The 20,327-nt window shown below is 34.9% G+C and overlaps 1 protein-coding gene across 2 annotated transcripts in view; it reads left to right on the top strand.

Moving 5' to 3' along the window:
* smg7 (SMG7 nonsense mediated mRNA decay factor) overlaps positions 1–20,327 on the top strand; it is a 112,837-nt gene that overhangs the window by 80,448 nt on the left and 12,062 nt on the right. The window contains exons 8-18 of one of the 2 annotated variants that reach the window (XM_039735853.1): positions 944–1,079; positions 5,730–5,892; positions 8,086–8,242; positions 8,348–8,418; positions 8,576–8,636; positions 9,005–9,124; positions 9,487–9,922; positions 10,013–10,160; positions 12,318–12,685; positions 13,319–13,705; positions 14,472–14,621. In XM_039735853.1, the coding sequence (XP_039591787.1) occupies positions 944–1,079; positions 5,730–5,892; positions 8,086–8,242; positions 8,348–8,418; positions 8,576–8,636; positions 9,005–9,124; positions 9,487–9,922; positions 10,013–10,160; positions 12,318–12,685; positions 13,319–13,705; positions 14,472–14,621 (2,197 nt within the window). The remainder of the gene's footprint in view (positions 1–943; positions 1,080–5,729; positions 5,893–8,085; positions 8,243–8,347; positions 8,419–8,575; positions 8,637–9,004; positions 9,125–9,486; positions 9,923–10,012; positions 10,161–12,317; positions 12,686–13,318; positions 13,706–14,471; positions 14,622–20,327) is intronic. The other variant, XM_039735854.1, reaches the window with a different exon arrangement.

The following is a 20,327-nucleotide window of genomic DNA, read 5'->3' as shown; positions in this document are numbered from 1 at the left end:
AATAGCCTGCAAAATTTTGGAAAAAGATGACACAGATATCAACCCTGTAGCCTAGACTGATGGCAATAGCAAAGTGTAGAGATGATAAGGAACTGTCCAAAGCACACCACCCCATCTATTAAACATTGTGGTCGGGGTGTTAATGCTTTGGCATGTTTGGCTGTCACAGGTATTCACATAACTTCTCTTAATTGATGATGTAATTGCTGTTAGTAGTTGCACAATGAATTCTGAGGTGTATAGAAAAATCTTATCTACTCAAGTTCATCCTAGTTCATCTTTCAAAAAGAAATGATCCCAAACGTACCACTAAGACAACACAGGAATTTTTCAGAGTTAAAAAATTGTACATTTTTGAATGCCCAAGACATTCTCCTGATTTAAATCCAATTGAGCATGCATTACATATGCTAAAGAGAAAACATAAGGGGACAAGCCCCCCAAAACAAGCAGGAGCTGAAGATGGCTGCATTAGAGATTTGGCAGAGCATCACCAGAGAACCTGGTGATGTCTGTGAATCACATACTTCAAGCAGTCATTGCATTCAACAAATATGCAACACAGTGTTAAATACAGGTATGTTTGCTTTAATAGACCTACAGTTGATATGTCCTGTACATTATGGTGCCCTGAAATGGGGTGACCATGTAGAAAAACTGTCATCAATTCTACATGATGTGACGAAAATTTATGCAAATACCGTTAAATTAAAGTCTGCAGTGTAGATTTTAATCACATCTGAATTGTTTGATTTGTAACTTTACACTGTGGAGCAGAGGAATAAAGTGAGGAAAATTGTCTTTGCCTTCCAACATTCTGGAGTACACGATGTGTGTTGCTTCGTGTTCTCTAGGTTCACTCCTTAAAAATTACCCTATTAACTTATTTTACTGTATAATCATTACAATTGCATTATTTTGACTTCTATTTCTTTCAATATAGTCGGGACGAAGTAAAGACTAAATGGAGTGTATCAGACTTCATTAAAGCCTTTATCAAGTTCCATGGCCATGTGTATTTAAGTAAGAGTTTGGAGAAGCTAAACAACTTGAGAGAAAAGCTTGAAGAACAATTTCAGGTACAGTTTTCAGTTAAATCAGGCTCAGCTTGTTTTTTAACTGTTCATTTAAATCTTCTTACACATTATAAAATGTATGGTTTGTGTTATGGAATTCATTTTTGCTATTATTTCTGTATTGCCTTGGTTAAACACAGTTCAGCAGCATTTTTAAATGACTACCCACTCCCCTACAGTATCTAAAGATTGTTTATAGATGTCTCACCACTGTCTACTGTATATTAGTGGCTCATTCTTCTTGTTAACTGAAGTCTACACTTCATTAGACATGCTTAACTGATTATAGTGTCTATCTGTGTATTCAGTCTTGACTTCAAATTAAAATCTTTAGAAATTAGTCACAGCGATTTTAAAAGAAGGCAAACTGCATTTTTACTTCTGACATTGTTTTCTCAAATCCAAATATGCACTGTGTATTGTTTACTTTCTTATGTTCAGTTAACAAACATATGTATGAGGCCATTCAATTCCAAATTAAAAGTTTAGTGTATTTCTTAGGACAGACAGCTGTAGTGTGATCATTTCTATTTTATGGAATGAACATAGTATTAGGGAAATGAATTGCAAGTTGGAGAGTGTTTCTTTGTCAGCAACTCTTGGTACACTGATGTTAAACTTGGGATAAAGGGAGGACGCTGCTTACCTCATGTGGAATTTCTAACAATCATTGCAAACCATTTTTACCTGAAATACATCTTTTAGAGAATCAAGTTTTAGCTGCTGAGAATAAATATCTGGATCCCACAGGTATTACCTTGGATGGCTTTAATAACTCCATCTTGGCATCGGAGTTTCCCAAATATTAACAGCTGGTGAAATGTATGACTAGAGAGGAGAAAACTCTGGATCACTTTTACAGCACTATTTCTGATGCTTATAATGCCTTTTCCCTTTGGACAACACTGCCATGACATTTCTTAATCCTTCATACAGACAGAAATTGAAATAAGCTAAACCAGGAATAAAACCAGTGCATGAGTAGATTAGTGAGGCTGTGCGGAGCCTATTGGACCAACTGGATTCTACTCTCTAAGAAGTATTTAGAGATGTCTCTGATGGATTTACACAGATACAGCTGCTTCTTACCAAAGTTTTTGTCAGGAAGTCTATATTCCAAAGAAGATAATTATCTAATGCAATAATGTCAAGCACTGGTTTTCTAAAAAAAAAGTAAAAGTTAAGAAAAACTAAAAATGAAGCTTATAAAACTGGAAACTAAAATGTTTACAAAGAGGCTAAGTATCAACTAGACAAAGCAATTCAGGAAAAAGCAAATGCAGGGCCAAGCTGAACAGACCTTCACCACAAATGAATGTTTGTCCAATATACTTTAAAATTGCTAACTTATTACAAACGCAAGCTCCCCCTTATACAGACTAATCCTTTTCCATCAGCTGTTAAGCTGCACCTTCCCCCTTTTCTCTTGAGGTGACAGAAATGTCATAACGGTCCTGATTCAGATAGCTTCTCTCCATCTACACTAAATCATTGTTTTCATCACTTGGCCCAGTATTTACATAAATTCTTATTTAGTCTTTTTGCTTGCTTCAAAAATCCCATATACCTACACCTAAGAAGCAAAATACTTTTTGTCTGAATAATTATATGGTAGTAGCACTGACCTCTCTAATAATGAAGTAATTTGAATGTCTTCATTCTTCAGCATCTAAAATCTGTCACAAATTCTCTCCTTGACCCAATTCAGATTACTTATGTTAACAGGTCAGTAGAGAATGCAATGAACATTGCTGTCCTCTACATCTTTCAGCATTTAGACTCTCCAACTGCTTATGCCAGGAGATTATGGATTTCAGATTAATAATACAGATTAGTAATTTGTTCAAACCGTTTTTTGTTTTTTTTTGCCTTACACATACGGTGCTCCATACAAGATCAATTTAAATTAAATTACATTTTATAGAGGAACCCACATTACTCACTAATGACAATATGAAACCTCAGTCCGAAACAAGGATGCCTCTTACAGTTGTTAATCCATAGTGCACTGACAGCATTAGCCCCCTCTGTATGTTGTCATGCAAATCATGTGGTCTTTTCGCAGCAACCAGGTTGCCAGCGCATCTTTTAGATCTTGCACAATGATGTTGCCTATATGGTCTTCTAGGAAGTTGGATGTTTGCAAACTGCTTTGCATTTGCCAGGCTTCATCAAGGAGAGATATGCCACAGATGTTTGGTTTTGCTATAAATCCATTGTTGTGGCAAAATGTGAAACTTTCTGCAGTTTATGTGTAAGAGTTTGGTGACATGAATCATACAATTTAGGCAGAGCTGTTTGAGTGAAATATTTTCAGACAGGTGGTTTGCATCTTGTGTCAAAAGTTGTTTGAAGCTCTCCCTCTCAACCACTTGAATTGGCACCATATCTTTTGTGGTATAATTGGTGATGGCATTTATGTGATGCCATGTGTTGCTTTTCATGCAGTATGGCACTTATTTTGCAGAATGATTCTGCTAAAGTTTGTTGAGTGTGTTTTTGTGCTTGTACCTTTTGTATTTTAGACATGTTGTGGACAGCTGACTCATGAAGCTTTTCATATTCTTCATACTCTGTGTAGTATTTAGTATGCAGATTGTGAAATTTTAGTTGTCAAGCTGTCTTTAACAACAACCAATTTCTGACATAGCTTGCAGATTGTCTTTTGAGCAACGTCAGTTTTTTTTCAAAGCCAAACCACCTCCTCATAAGTAAGGATGATCCACATTTTGCAATTAAATCTAATGATATAGATTGTGAGGATGCTTTATTCCCTTGTGCTGCTTGCTCACTCAATTTTAGACAGCTACACTAACGTAACTTGTGTTGCGCTGACCACACATGCACAGTAATCTGTCCTGTTTAGGTTACATGAGACAGTGAATGCACAGATTCTCAAGATGTGTTTTTTGTAATTTTTTGCAAAGTGAGTGACATGCTTGATAATTTCAGCTCACACATTGTTAACACTAGACTTATCAAAGCCTAGGAAAAAAAACTTGTAAACCGGTCCACCTTAAATCGGTGCGCACCTCTCCGTCAGCATCTTTTGTGCTGTAAATGTGTCGATAAGCACAAGCAGCCAGCAGCCTACTATCGCATCCTCCCACCGCCACAAAAACACATGTATTTCATTTGTGTTCCATGTCTACAAAGATCTATGCAAGTATAGGATGACAGGAAATGCAAGAAATGTTGAACAAATACCTAAAAGACAAACTTTTTCCATGTTTTAAAACCAATAACAAAATTTTGGCATGAAGTGTATAATGTGTGAAGACTGAAGTCCAAATATCAAATAAGCACTTTCACAAAAGGTACAAATATAACGCAACAAGTGCGCTTTTATTCTAGACTATAACCTAAGAAAAAGAAATCTGGTTAGTGTGGTTTGTTGTCGCGACTTCTTTGGTAGTACAGCGGTAAGAACTGCTGACCCCTATGCCAAAGGTTGTGGGTTCGAGCCTTCCTGTGTCCCCAAATAAACATGCTCACAAATTACATATATAATGCCATGAAAAATGCCTGATGGCACTTCCATACGCGAGCAATGGTACGAGAATGCAGTCAGTCTTCTTTTTTGGGCACATACACCGTCCAGATCTAAACACTAGCATGGAGTGTCGCTCACGTACTGAACCACACAACAAGCTGACAACAAACCACAGTCAGTCATTCGGAAGAAGTCATTCAGAGTCCTTTTAGCCTCCAGGCTCCACTTCCTCACTATTCTGGTGGTAATAGGATGCTGTCTACTGGGAATAACATGACTCAGGTTGTGGTCAGATTTGCACCTACTATATTACACTTAGGCATCTTTAACATTTGAATGCAGCAGGTCCAGCTTGTTATTGCCTCGAATGGAACAGATCACAAACTGATAAAAATTTGCACAGCAGAAAAGATTGTAGGACTGAAACCAAACTCCATTGAGGAGGTCCCGTATAAATCACGGGTCAGGAAATGAGCTTGAACTATAAGCATAGACTACAAGCATAGAGGCAACCATCTCTTTCAGTTATTACCATCAAGGAAAATGTTACTGGTCATTAAAGGCAAGAACTAGTCAACCTTAAACAGTTACTTTCCTGCTGTAGTAACTATGGTTAGACACAGTCTCTGATTTCCATTCTTCTTCATTCAGTAAAAATTATTTATTTTATATAGGACTTACCTAATATATTATTTGTTGGGATTGCAATTCTACTCTACTATATTGTTTTATATTTGCCAGCATGTGGTGGACTTTTATTTAATTTATTATTTTTTCATTGACTTCAACACTTGTGTCTTTATTTTTCATATTTTTATTTTCTAGGACTTATTTAGGACCATACATTTTTGTTAATATTATGTAATTTAAAATCTCTGCTTGCCTATGTTTGAAATATGAGTGGTGTTGTAGATGAGTAACCATATAAGCTTTATCTCATCCTTCCTTTTATAAAATTCAGAGTCTAGGCACAGATGTACAAATAATTTATCATTTAATATGTAAGTTAAGTCTAGTAGTTTGTAAATTTTAAACTGTATTGTAAACTGTAACACAGCTGTCTTCTTGAGGTTAGTGTAGCAATCAGTTACAGTAGTATACAAGCATTACCTACTTGTGAGAATTTTAAATAAAGAAAAATTACTTGCTTATCTTTACAGAGGCTTATACTTCAAAAGGCATTTAGCTCTCAGCAGCTTGTTCATATCACTGTTATTAACCTATTTGAACTTCATCACCTCCGAGATTTCAGCAATGAAACTGATGATCACAATTTTAGCTCAGATGAACAGCTTAGCTGGATTCAACTACTGGGACTTTTTAGTAAGTAAAGATTTTTTTATTCAGTTGTGCATCTTTTTGCTACCTTTTTATATGTCTGTTGTTCATTTAATTATTATATTTCAGTCTTTAAAGTAATATTTTCTTCTCTAAAATCCAGTTGATGTCTTTGCAATGTTTCCTATAGTAAAGTTTGGTTAGTGGGTGGTACTGATTAGTGACCTTTGAGAGATTGGGGGGGTTATGTTGTCTTAGACATGTGAGATAGATAATTAATGGTAGGAATAAATTCATGTGAAGAATGTGTTTTGCAAAAAAAAGAAAAAAGTTCTCATTCATTTTGCTTGGCCATGAATTGGATATGTATCAGATATAAGTTTGATTTGAAAAGATTGGATTTTTGTGTACACACAACCCTGAAAATATCAGACTTGTGTCACATTAAGGCAAAAAAATCAGATTTTAGTCACTTCAGCTTGGTAATGTGAACATAGAGTGTAGCTACAGTATGCTTATAACAGAATTGGAGAAGGGGAAAAAAGTTGCATACTAACTTTTCAATGGACATAGTATGGTTGGTAATATTACATGAATTCTGCAAGTACAGACAGACCAGACTGTTACAGACATGAAAAATGCCCCCTTTATGCAATTTAAAAAATATGGAAACCATATTTTATATTTATATTTGGGCTGAAGTATAGCATTATACTGAATCAAATATTTTTACCTAAATGCCATAGAAAGTGAGCATAGTGATGCATGAAAATATTTATTTTGCATAATATATGAAATGAGAAAAAATACATTTAACTATTAATCTTCAGCAGTGCCTTCTAGTATAAACAAATAAGGGTCGGTGCTGTCTTTTTGATGGCTTCTTTGTCATCCTCCCAATACCTTACAAATTTACGTTTATTAATTGTGTGCTTGGGCCCCCCTCAGAGTTTTGATATCTGTAATGTATGCATCTAACGCATAAGATCAGACAAGTTGGGGTGCTCTTCAAGGTCAGTGTGAGAGATGCTAGTACACTGCAGCAAAAAAATGGTATAAGGTTGGTACACCATAATGGTGCATAACAGTCTTGCAAGATTCAGAATCGGTGTCATTAGTTAAGAATTCACTCAGCCACCAGTTTGGAAAGTGCACATTGAAACATGCTGGCAATTTCTTCCATGCTATATTACTTCAAAGTGGAGTTCCCCATCTCTGCGTTCTGTTACAATATTTGTTATATAGTAGTGAGTTTAGACATTCTATACGAATACTGTCAAACCTCTAATTAACTATTTTATATAATCTTTGTTGACTGTTGAGTTAATTCAGTTATTAGCAAAAACTGATCTCATAATAAATGACCACTCTGTTGTCTATGTAATTGGGAAATGATTTACAGTGGGGGAATTATGCACCCAGTTTGGTTCTATAATACATTGGCTTTTCAGGGCCTTTTCATTCACTCGAAGTGAGTAAAGTTTAAAAAATAAATAAAAAACATCATTGTGTTCTGGTCCTGTAGATAAGCCAAACACAATTTTTTAGGTTAATTTTGGATCCTAAAATTCTTACTCAAGCATAAACAGTAATGCACAAATGTCTTGAGTGAGTTAAAGTTCTCGAATGCACCAAAACCAGCACTACTTTGGCATATTGCTACATTACAGCCAATGCTACATTTTCTAAGGTGCAATAATATTTAGGAGATCGGAACAGTTTTTTTTTTTAACTGTTAATTTACTGACGGGAATGATAATTGCGGGTGTATTTTTACTTTAGGCACTACTGAGAATCAAGTTATCGCCTAAAGAAGTTTAAGAATTAACGTCTTAAAACAATGTGCAATGAGTTTTAAATGCGTAAGCATGTCATTTTTAAGGACTGCAGCTACTAAAAAAAAAAAAAACCTCTTCAGGTTCTGGAGCTGACATCTTAAGTTACAAGATTTTTTATGTAGTTTCATACACATTCTATGTCATACATTGCACTACACAAGTAGGGTTTGGATAATTTTGGCAAAAAATGGAATGCTGAAATTTAATAAGAACAAAACCAAAGTAGAATGTTTTAGCAGAATTTCATTCAGTGTATTTTGCCAACAATTTAAAGAGTGTGATTCTGATTATTCATTTGATTTTATTTATGTATTTTTATTTGAAAAAAATGGGATGACAGTGTCATTTTCTAAAATGTATTACTCTGAAAAGTTCTTTAACCTTTGTTCCCCACCATTAGTGTCTTTCCTTGGAGTAATGTGCAGCCTCGCTCTGTTAAATGCAAATCGTGAAGAATTATTGGCTGAATGTCCACTACCAGCTATCAAAGTATCTTTGGACTGGCTAAAACTTAGACCCAATGTGTTTCATGAGGGAGCTGTTGATGAAAGACAGTAGTGAGTATTTTTGCAAGGAAGAATATGTTGACTTTTTAATTTTAAGTTTATTAGCAAATAAGCAGTACTTTTTCTAATTTCTTCTTTAATATGACTTTTTATTAGTATTTGGCCTTGGTGGGTTTCTCTTCTGAACACCTTTCAGCCAAGAGATTCAGATATCACATGTGCTTCAGGTACTTTTTGTTTCCATATGACTACATATTTGTTGAATTGAGTTAAAGTATATGTAAAATGTAGACTTTTTTTTTTTTAATATTTGTGTAGTGGTTAAACAATTAGTTGTAATACTTTTTCTCTTACTGTTTACCTTTTGAAATTGTACCTTTATAGCCACTCCCCTCCCAGAGGAGTTTGAACTGCAGGGGTTCTTGGCTCTTAGGCCTGCACTCAGGTAATTTCTGGCTTTTAATAAATATATTAATCATTTCTTTCTTTATAGATAACTCAAATATTTTAAAGTTTTTCTCATTGTTATCAATAGGATTTATTACTGTACTTGTAGAATTACTTCAGCTATAGCTTCTCTCTTGCTTGTGACGAAAAAAAAAAAACTTCTCGAAAATCAGTACTAAATTAGTTTTTTTTCCAGAAAAATTAAAAGAAGGTAAAGCATATTTGATCACTCTTTTGAGTAGAATTTTAGTGAGTTAACTTTTGATAAACTTGGCTAATATCTTAAGTTGTGTCTGTGCTAGTTGATCAAACAGCCATTATTTATATCTTGCATTTATTTTAACCATTCTCCTGTAATCATTTTAGAACCCTAGATTTCTCAAAGGGTCATCAAGGCATTGTTGTGGATAAAGAAGGTCAGCAGCTTAGAACTCGTCACCAGAGACTAATCTGTCTTGGCAAATGGATTGCAGATAACCAGCCAAGGTATTCTATTCAGTTTAATGTCTGTTCTGTGTAGAATCTTAATAATAAAATAATAATACATTTTATTTATATAGCACCTTTCCCATGATCAAGGCACTTAACATTAATCTTTCGTTAATTAGTGTAGAGTGTCAACTACCTTTCTCATTTTTCTCTTTGTATTAGTGATCAGTTTAGTTACAAGATTTAAATTTGTCTTCAGACAGTAAAGATTTTCATTTAATTATAAAAACATTTTCTTTAAACTTTCTCTTTCATATATGTCCTCTAAATATGACATCATTTTATTTAAGTATTTTTTTTCTTCCAGTAGTGTATTTACAAAACCACCCCCATATCCCCCAAATGTTTTTATCTTTTAGGCTTGTTCAGTGCAGAACTGAGGAAGATATACTCATTTTTGTAACTGACATCCCTGAATTAGTCATTGAAAATCCACCAGAAAGCAAAGATGGCCCAGTTCTACAGGAATCTTCCAATGCTGAGCAGACATCAAATGAGGGCAGCCAAGGCTTAAAATCTGTCTTATCTATTGGAAAAAATCAGAACAGTAACTCAGATGCTGGAGAAAAACCAGTTGTCACATTTAAAGAGAATATTAAACCTAGAGAGCAGCCTCGCGAACTTATCCGAAATCAGCACCTAAAAGAAGGCATTAAGGAAAGAAGAGATTTCATTAAGGGCACTAATATGGTTAACAAAAATGAACTGAAGAAAGATAACAAGAGAAGAAGTGATCCTAAAAAGAATTCTCTTGACAAGAGCTTGGAAACTGGCAAGCAAAATGCATCAGTCCAGGTACCTGGATATTACTTTTGTTTGACTTGTTTTCTGTATACTGTAGATCATTTGGCCTTGGAATATAATGTTAAAATGTCTATTTTTAAGGTGAAATCACAGTCTGATGTGAGAAAGACTCCTGTGTCGGAAGCCCGAAAAACTCCGGTAACTCAGACCCAGACACAAACAAGTAGCTCTTCTCAGTTTATCCCAATACATCACCCAGGAGCCTTTCCACCTCTTCCCAGTAGACCAGGTAGTGTGGAAATTTTGTATTTTAAAAATTGTGTGTAAACAGTAGTAGAATATTCAAGTTTACAAAAAAAAAAAACAGTAATGTGAAACAGTAATGGATTTTTTCTGTTTTTGCAGACAAAGTATGTAAGTGTGCTTCAAGAAAAAAACTGCTTTTGAAGAATCTTTAGATTCTGTCTGTAACTGGCTATGACTTTTGTGGTACTGTATAGCTGTCATAGTGTATTTCCTTTCAGTGTTAGAAGCAATGCAGTGGATATCACAGGCAGCAGAGGGAAAAAATTGGATTTTTAGCACTGTTGTTAACAGATATGCAGGGCAGGGAATTGGTAGACAGAGGATGGGGTTTGTGAATTACTCACATAAATGCTCTAAATTGCATGATACAGCCCTGCTGCTTTTAAAGCCTTAGCTGTTTTAGCCAGCAGCTCTATTTTCCTGTGCCTGCAGTTTTTCTTGTAAGCCCTTGACTATTCCACTTTTAACTGGTGCTTGCATTGTAGTAATGCTTGAACATTTGGTTGTAAACAGAGTTATTTAACATGTTCAAGCCATAGCAAGACCTGAAAAGTTACAAGTAATTAAGCAGTAAGCAACTGAAAAATTCTTAAATGTATGTTGGATTCACAGTGTTTTTTGGAACTGTTTTTCACAAGTAAATGGATTATTGAATGTCTTGAAGTAACTTATATAGGAGGTCGAGTGTGTGAGCTAGTGCTTGAAATAAGAAACATTGTCCTCTATAATCATTCAACCAACCCTCCCCCCAAGGTTTTTTAAATTCACTTTTACATACTGAGATTGAAGGCACTCTTTCTTTTAGGACCTAGTTCACTTACAAACTACAACCCTTTTCTCTTTTTTGGAAGTTTGTGCTTTACCTGCATTTCCTTTAAGCAATCACATACTCTCTTATGGCAAGTTGCATTAATATTCAGTGCCTACCTTTGACTAACCATAATTATATTCTGGAGGGTCAAAATTATCATTAAGGTAATTATAAATAATTTCACCTGAAAAAGTTTAAATTTCAGATATTCTCATTTTTTTTTTTTAATATTCGAAAATGAGACTTTCAGATAACTATAATTTTAATTTGCACTATTCAGAAATTATTAGAGATCTGTACCTTGTGATATGTGTAGCTATGGGACTTTTTATTGCCTTCTTTAGGGCTTTCGGTTTGAGCTGTCTGTGATTTATATTTTGAGAGGTCAATATTTATGGCAAGCGGTTTAATATTTCATTTACTGTGCTAATTCTCTTTTTAGAATCTGTTAAAATAAGAACTGGTGTGAATAAGATTAACATGAGATAATCAGTGTTGAAGCTTGCCATATGCTTGCTCATGTATCTTCACTTTCACTAAATTCAACAAATATGTCAATATTTAATTGAAGAACCATTTTATCAATTCTAAGCCTTGCACAATATGTGTGATGGTATCAACAAAGTGGAATTTTTGTTTATCTTCAAATTTGCAGGATATGTTTTGCAGACAGAACTAGTTCAGGTTTTCCAGGACTGGACACATTTTATTTTATTCTACTAGTTCCCCAGGCCACCAAAAATTCTGTTTTAAATTCTAGCCCTGAACATGAATTGCTTACTATAGGCTTAAACATGTTACTACTGAATACCCTGACATTTATTAAATTAGCTGCCTATGAAAACAATTTCATGCCTACTGTAAACTAGGCCTAATCCCAGTAGATGTGAACTGCCATGTTTCTGAGATCCATTCTTTCATGAGAGTAATTCTGCGCATCCGGAAGGGTTATAGTCATCCCTAGTGTGATGGTAGAATTCTAACATTTAACACAAATGACATTCCTTTTACTGTTACAGGCATTTCTTTTTATGAAATGCATTTTTACAAAATTACATTTTTGTCAGTAGACAACCCTTGATGTAATGTAATGACAGTTTGCAACTGCATGCTATTTAGCAATTGTTTTGTTATCATCTGCAGTACTTTGAAATATAATGCAATAGTGTATATTTCAGTCTTGTACAAAAAATAAAGGTGTTCTTTATTGATTATGCAGTAATTTAAGTTCTAATTCAAGATGTATTTTAATTTGTTAAAAAGAAATTACATCAGTTGTAATTGTGTTGAGAGAAAAAAAAGTGCCTAACTCATTTTACTTTGTTACAGGATTTCCACCCCCTGCCTATGTTATACCTCCACCGGTTGCGTTTTCAGTGAGCCCAGGTTTTACATTTCCTACTGGGGTATCCGTACCTGGAGCATTTCTCCAGCCTGCCACACACACTCAGACAGGAACCCAAGTTCAATCTGGGAAGCAGTCTCACATTCCTTATAGCCAACAAAGACCATCTGGGCCAGGATCGATTAGTCAAGGGCCTCCACAGCCACAGGGCCAACAGCAAACAATGCAGCAACAGGGACAATCCCCAGCACAGCTGCAGGTGCAAGCTATGTCACAGCAGCAACAACAGTCCCCAACTAAACCTGTTCAGCAACTGGGGAAGAGTCCTCCTCATCACCCTGGAATTCAGCAGGTAAGCCAAGAGTTAACCTATTTGCATTGGAACACAACATGTTGATTTGATCATTCAGGTTTTACTTTTGTAGATTAATGTTCTTTTTTGTGCTTTAGACATTTCAATTAATGTTATGTAGAAGTGTTAAAAAAAGACACTTGTTGGATTGTTCCGCTTCAACATACAATATTTATGCAAATGTTTCCTTAATTTTGATATTTGATCATAAATCAGTTAATCAGCCAATTAATGTGTTTGACAATATTAGGGTATTTTTATAAAATGCATTAAGATTTAATAAGACAATACCCACCTCAGCAAATACAATTCATACTTTTTATTCTTAGGTGTAAACATATACTTGCTGTGATTTTCCTGAGTTTTTTGGGGGGGGGGAGAAAGATCTGTACATTTCTCAAAGCCTCAATATTGTGATGTACTATCACTTTTAATAGATTTAGAAATAACCATGATATATTTTAAATGGTAGTTAAGAAATCTGTATGGTAGTATGTTCAAAAAAGTGTATTTTTATTTCTCCATCCCTACCTATAGCCTGCTAAATTATGAGTATTCTAGTCCCTTGTCAAGAGCTTGTCTTTTGTAATTCTAGTCAGTAAATTAATTACATGGTAACGATTGCCTTAACAGTACATTCAAGCTGAGCAGCAGTCAACCCAACTCTGGAATCAACACCAAGTACAGCCTCCTATTCAGAAAGCAACATTGCAAATGCCTCTGAAACAGCCTTTTTACATGCCACCTCAGGACCCTTTAAAGCTTTTTGAGCAATCTCTCCAGTCTGTTCAAATGCAACAGCAACAAACTAATATGGACAAGAAACTGAAGTCTTTTCCTGCAGAGCCATTTTCCCAAAACTCTTCAGAGGTGAAGATGCAGGACTATTATTGGGATACGCCATACCGTATTACTGACAACAGGCAAATAATGGGTCAGCAAGTAAACAGTGACCGATTGGGCAAACGGCAGCAAGGCATTTTTCGCTCTGACCAAGACAACGTTCCAAGGTCTTTTGAGGTAACAAGCCATATTTCATTTAACTTCAGTACCATTTTTGAATGTGTAGCATTGAAAGAATGAATTCATTAGTCCTTTCCTGGTTTACTGTTCTCATTGTTTATATATCGATCTGTCCTGCGCTGTGTTGTTATTTAACCTGAATTTTTGGTTGCTGACTATTTCACTTTATTAGTAGAATTGGCCATGATAGACCTGCTGGTATCAAAGTAATTTTAATGTAAATTTGTTTTTGCTGTATGTCTCACAAAAATCTTTGTAGGAAATAGATGTTTTAATGCTGAGAATTTGCATTGTACCAGTTTACTTTGAAGCCCTATTTTGAATCTATAAAAAAAGCCAAAATAATGTAATTTAAAGATCCTCAAATGAGCTTTGCCTTCTGTGTGCATCATGCTGTGTTGGCTGCTAAGGTTTTGTCTGGTTGTAAAAATAATTCCAAAACATTTCTGCTGAAAAGTAACCTGAGTTTTTCATATTATAGTGGTATGTGACCCTCCAAACAAAGAATAGTACTTTTGCAGTGAGTAGTAAGTGTGCTTTTTAGAGCTATTCTTTTTCTTTTCACACATTTCTTAGTCTTTATATGACAATATACAGTATAATGTATTGTATATGTGTCAGGTAATATCCATAATTTTTTAGCTTAGTGGCAGTGTTCACTTAAATCTTTCCTTCCCTCTCTACCAACTCTGATTCCTCTTGTGTGTTTTCTTCCTTGCTTCTTTCTTTCCTTCCTTCTGCTTCATTCCTGTCTTCTTTGTAGGATTCCAAGAGCTCCCCTCTGCTACCTCCTGACCTGTTAAAAACACTAGCTGATTTTGAGGAGGAGGAAGAGTTGGCATTTGCTAAACCCCATGATTATTACCAGGCCTTGGCTGGCCCTCTGAGCTCTGCTCCTGGAAGAAACCTATTTGTATGTAGTCTCTCTTAAACTTTTTAGTCTGTCTTGTTTTCCTGCTCTTTCTGGCTTTAATGTTTATTGTGTAGCTGTTTTTCCACTAATGTCAATATTATATAAGCAGTGCTTTTTTGTCAATTAAGGGCATGTTGGGTCTGTTGGAGAAAACGTTTAACACTATTTCTAATCATTTTTGTATTTTTGCAAATACACTGTATAAAAGTAAGTACACTTATTGTTACCCCAGGAAATGTTCACAGTGAACAATCCAAACCATTTGCATGTTATGAGATATTAACAAGAATCTTTGTGTGTATGTAAAAAAAAAAAAATACTTTCTGAGCATTGTTGAAAAATATTTGTAATTTTAATGTGAATATAAGGAATATTTTTATTAGCCCAATTATTAATTTGTTTATATTTCATAATGCCCTCAGTTGATCTTCACTTCAGTTGCTGCCTGATAGAGCTGAGATGACTTGTAGAACACTGTAGTCTTGCTTCCTCCGTCTGTGGTTAAGTTCACTACTGTGTATGCTTCCAAGTTTTTTCTCGCCTAATTTCAGAATTTTCAGCAGCTAAACAAAGCATCTGTCATTCTTTACTTTTCTTTAAAGAATCTGCAAAGCTTTTATTTAGCTGCCATTTATGCAAAATGGCTTAAAAGTTTCTAAAGAATAGAGAATGCTGTATAAAGTAGTCCCTCATATATATTTGTTACAATAGCATTAATAAATTCTTAGTCTCTCAGGCCTAGATCTGGGGACAACTCGTTAAAAAGCTTGTGGTGAAGGATGGCAAAATCCACCTCTGCAAAGGCTACACCCATAGGGCTACTTTCTAAAACAGATCATTGTGACACATTGTTTACTTCAAATGCATATTTTAAAGTTTATATTTTCACTGATGTGGCTGTCAATTCTTTTAGTCTTACATCTACTCTTACACTATTGTCGTAACTGTGAACCAGAGAGAGCACCTGTAATGTTTTTGAATGTTCATTTTTATTCTTATTTTACAGAAAGATTTTTCGCTTGCAACAAGTTATGTTTATTTTTTAACATGTATACATGACTCACATTTCTGGGTCTTTTCGGCTATAAGCAGTTTATCATAGTCTGTAGCTTGCTCTCTGTCGAATCAGGTTAACGAGAGTAGCCATTGCTCTTTGTATTTTAGAATCACCTAACCCACTTTGAGCACTGCCTCCATGAAGTGCATTGGATTGGTTTAGAAGTGTGACACTCCATGAGCTTGTCTAATTGTTCCCTCACAGTTTTAAGCAAAATTCACTCATGGTTGTCTTGAGACATTTGTATTAGATATCTGGCCCTGCAAGACTAATACATTTTTAATCCAGTTCTACAAAAACTTTGAAATTTTCACCTTTGTTTTTATTTTAAGCGAAATCAGACCTCCTTTCCCATTGTGTCATGGAGGGTGGATTAAGTTTCTTCCAGCTGAGAAAGGTTAAATGACAGAATAGCAGTGTAGTACAAAATATTAGAAAATATTTTAAATGAAAATGTCCTCTTAAACAGTGCTCTGACTAAACCTGTAAGTGGATCGAGTAATTGTGATTCAAAAACTGTCTGATAAATAAACTATTTTCTTTCCAAATATTATCTGAATGAATGTAGGGTATTCCCAAAACATGACCCAGCAAGGCAGGTGCCAGATGACACTTCACATCTGGGATTTTGTCCTAGATAATATTTTAGATAATCTTAGTTGTAATGGTTGTGTGCTTTGTACAATGTTAGCTAAATTACACAATGTCTTGCAAAAAAATTGATGAGTATATCTTGATGATTTTTTTATTTGTTATCTGAGATTCTTAATTAAAGGTCTCTGTCCTAATTTTGTATTCAATTTGTTAGGAATGCACTCTTTGATACAAGTTTGAAGAGCCTTGAAATGCTGCCTATATCTTGAATATTATTAAATATCTCCTACCATAGATGTTACTGGGAGGTTAAGTTTGATTTTTCCCTCAAACTTTCTAATTTGCACATAGTAAAAACAGTGTTTAGGAATATTTATATTTGGAGAATAATTTGTTCAAAGGTTACATAAAATATATTGTGATCTTTAATTTTTCCTGCAAGTGGAGCACTAGCTAGGTATGTGAGATGCTCAGAATCACAATTGTAGACAGATTCTGATATTAAAATGGTAGCCAGATGCTAAAAGTCTTGGATATGTAGTTGAGCTGTAAGCCAATGTGACCAAATTCAGTCACATATACAGTATATAAAATATAACAAGGTATGGTGAGCAAATATTAAGGATGAAAATTGTCCTAGTTATAGGAATTTAACAGGGATAACGTTAATTACATGAAATAAATTATTAGAAAACCACCAGTGCAATCTTCATATGTAGCATACATTGTCACATTCTAACATTCTCTTGGCTCATCAATTTTTTGTTTTGATGGTTTACAATGCGGCAGTCTTGAGTCTGAGACTGCATTCCTTAGGGTCTCCAAAGGCCTTAGAAATGAGGATTTGAGCAAGACCTCAGTTTTACAGTAGTTCTCTTTGATCTAAGTATAGCCTTTGACAACAGGGATCACTCTATATTGCTACATAAAGTGAATTGTTGGGTTGGTTTACCTGGAACAACATTAAAATGGTTTTCTTATTATTTGTCAAATCTAAAATTTAAAGTTGTCTGTGGCAATACAGTATCTTCCACTTCCATCTTAAATTATGGTATACCTCAAGGTTCTATCCTGTGTCCCTTATTTTCTAATTATATGCTACCCTTAGGCATTATTAGAAAGCAAGACATTCAGTTTCATTGCTGTGCCGATGATGACCTACAACTTTACTTGGCTTTGGATTATAATAATGCTTCACAACTGTATTACTGACATAAAGAACTGGATGTCTTAATTTCCTTTAGCTAAATTCATACAAAACAGAAGTGCTAATTATGGATGATTGACAAAATGCTAATCTGTTTAAAGCTTCCCTGGGAAACCTTGCTCTTTACTTTAAAACAATGGGCAGAGGCCTGAGTTTTATGTCAAAAAACTGGTTCAGTCTTGTTTTTATCATTTAAGAATTATTGATTATGTCAGACCCATATTGGGCTTTGGGGACACTGAGAAATTAATTCATGCTTTTATGACTTCATGGCTATATTATTGTAACTCCTTGCTCTCAGCTCTTAGCAAAACCAGTCTGTCTAGGCTGCAACTTGTACAAAATCCTGCTGCAGCACTCCTCACCAGATCTAAATTCTCTGCTCATATCACCCCTGTTTTAGCCTCAATTGTTTGCCAGTTAGTTTTAGGATCCAGTTTAAGATCGTACCTTCAACCTATTATGGTCTGGCTACAGTATATGTTAGATTGCTGATTTTTTTTTTTTATCATACAGGTAGACTTAGATCATCTGACCAGTGCTTGCTTGTTATTCCAGTACTATATTCAAAGCAAAAGAGGATAGAGTCTTATCTGTTATGGCTTCCAAACTCTGGAACTGTCTCCCCATTGATATTACAGCATCTAATTCTGTAATTACATTTAAAACTTCATTAAAAACATTTTTAGACAGGCATTTCTTTATTAGGTTGTTTTTATTTCTTTCTGTTATGTATTTTATGTTTATTTCTTTTTAGCTGTGATAACTTTCAAATCTTATTTTTTGTTGTTCAATTTTATATGAAATATTTTAATAGTTCTTTACTTTTTATGCCTTTTTGTTCGGCCGATGGTAAGCACTTTGTGCATATCACTTAAAAAAGATGCATTTAGCAAGTGCTTACCAGACAGTGTGGCTGGTGGTGTACTCAATTTCGCATAACTCATCAATAAGAAAGGTATTTAAAATGTATTACCCCTGTATCTTATCTGTAACCTGGTGCAAATGCTGAGGTGTGGACTGCAATTCGCTTCAGTCAGTGCACTGCTGCAGACTGTTTCATTATTGCTTACATAGTTTAAATAAGAACAAAGGTGGCATGTCTTCAAAGGTAACAATTGCTGCATGTTGTTTTTTCCTTAATTTACTTTGGGATATCTATTTAATTGTTGTACTGGATTACAGCATTCATCTTAGAGAAATGTTTCTCAACTTTTTTGGCCTTGGGACCCAGTTTTACCTTTTTAAGTTTCTTGGTGACCCACAGGCAGAATTTGAAGGGGTGGTTCCCCCACTTCAAAGAGCAGAGGTGGTGAGGTCCCCTTGGTTGAAACAAGTGAAGTTAAAATCATGTAAACATATTGTGCAGTGTTGTCAATTGCTTCTGGGATATTTCACATGTGACAATAAATCTGAGATAAAAAATGTAGTGTAATCAGTTTTTCTCAGTGTATAGCTTTGTGTTTTTGAAAAAGTCAACACTGTTATCCACCTACATATTCACAAGTAAGTGGTTTTTGAAGTTAAAAAAAGGAAAACAAAATACACTGAAGATTATGGTGCCAAACCATGATTAAATAAAATGAATACAGTGCTTTTGACTGAGTAAAAGGATTTAATACTTTTTTTTTTTTTTTTACACTTTTATTTAAATCCACCATATACTATGGCATTTGTAATTTGAGGCTTTGATGCTAATAGTTTTTTGTGTGTGTATGTGTGTGCAGTTTTTAGCTTTGAATGAATCCAGTTTAAACTGCCTTTGCAACATTGCCAAATACTACTTTAATATGGAGATCTGCTGCAATCTCTTTCATACTAGCACCACCAAAAACTATGTACCATGTTGTAACAGCAAGCAGCTCAAGTTGTCTAATATTAGCCCCAGAAACATGAAATATACCAATATTTTGTGCAGAAAAATACTTAGTTACGTAGTACTTTTGATGACATTATAACTTTGGCCCACTCACTTAGGAAAAAAAATTAACAAGTCGTCTGAAGTTTAAATTGTTATCCTTAACATGGAACATAAGGCTTTTTACACAGCTGGTTACACAGGAACTTAGTGTGAAAAAATGTTACATGAATAAAGGAAAGGTATTAAATGTTGGAATCAGACAATTCCAATAACATGAAATTAGAAGAAAAAAAAAAAAAAACAAAAAAAAAACTTGATTGAAGCATTGGCCAAGCTGGTGTTTGGGATACACAAATTAATGGTATGTTGACCAGTCTTTTAGTTCAGGATATGTACTCTCAGAGAGCATCCAACTACATTGCCTTACACAGGATTAAAGGAGATTTCCCTCCATGATTCTCTACACACCTGGAATGTCAAGGATATAAGATATATAAAAAATTGCTGTGTTTATTATGTGAATTAAGTGAATAAAGCATATGATAAGGAGGGTCACTGAGAAGAACACAATGTAACAGGAACATGACAAAAAAAATAGCAGAAAGGAATAAAAAAGCCAGTTTACTTTGTGGGGTGCTTTTCCAACTTGTACAGTACATCTCCTGAGTCATATCAGAGTAGACTACCTTTACCTACCTCTAGCTTCCTGCCTCTGGCTCTCTCTCCCAGTCTTTCTGTCGGTGGATTATCTTCCTAATGGTCACCCAACCTCTCTTTCCATCTTGTTATATTTGCAGTTACTGAAACATCATTCTGGAGCTTTCAGTCACAAATATCAGTTTTTGAAAATCCCTGAGTCTTGGAACTGCTGTGTCTCCTGGAAGTCACAGCTCTGACCCATCTTCTGCCACTTGCCTGGCTAGACGAATTACATTGCCTTAAGTCCTCAACATCCACTCTACTAAGGTTACCGTCTTTCTTTGAGGT

The sequence above is a fragment of the Polypterus senegalus genome, chromosome 14, assembly GCF_016835505.1.
Source record: "Polypterus senegalus isolate Bchr_013 chromosome 14, ASM1683550v1, whole genome shotgun sequence".
NCBI classification, from domain to species: Eukaryota; Metazoa; Chordata; class Cladistia; order Polypteriformes; family Polypteridae; genus Polypterus; species Polypterus senegalus.
This window is presented reverse-complemented; position numbering and strand designations above follow the sequence as displayed.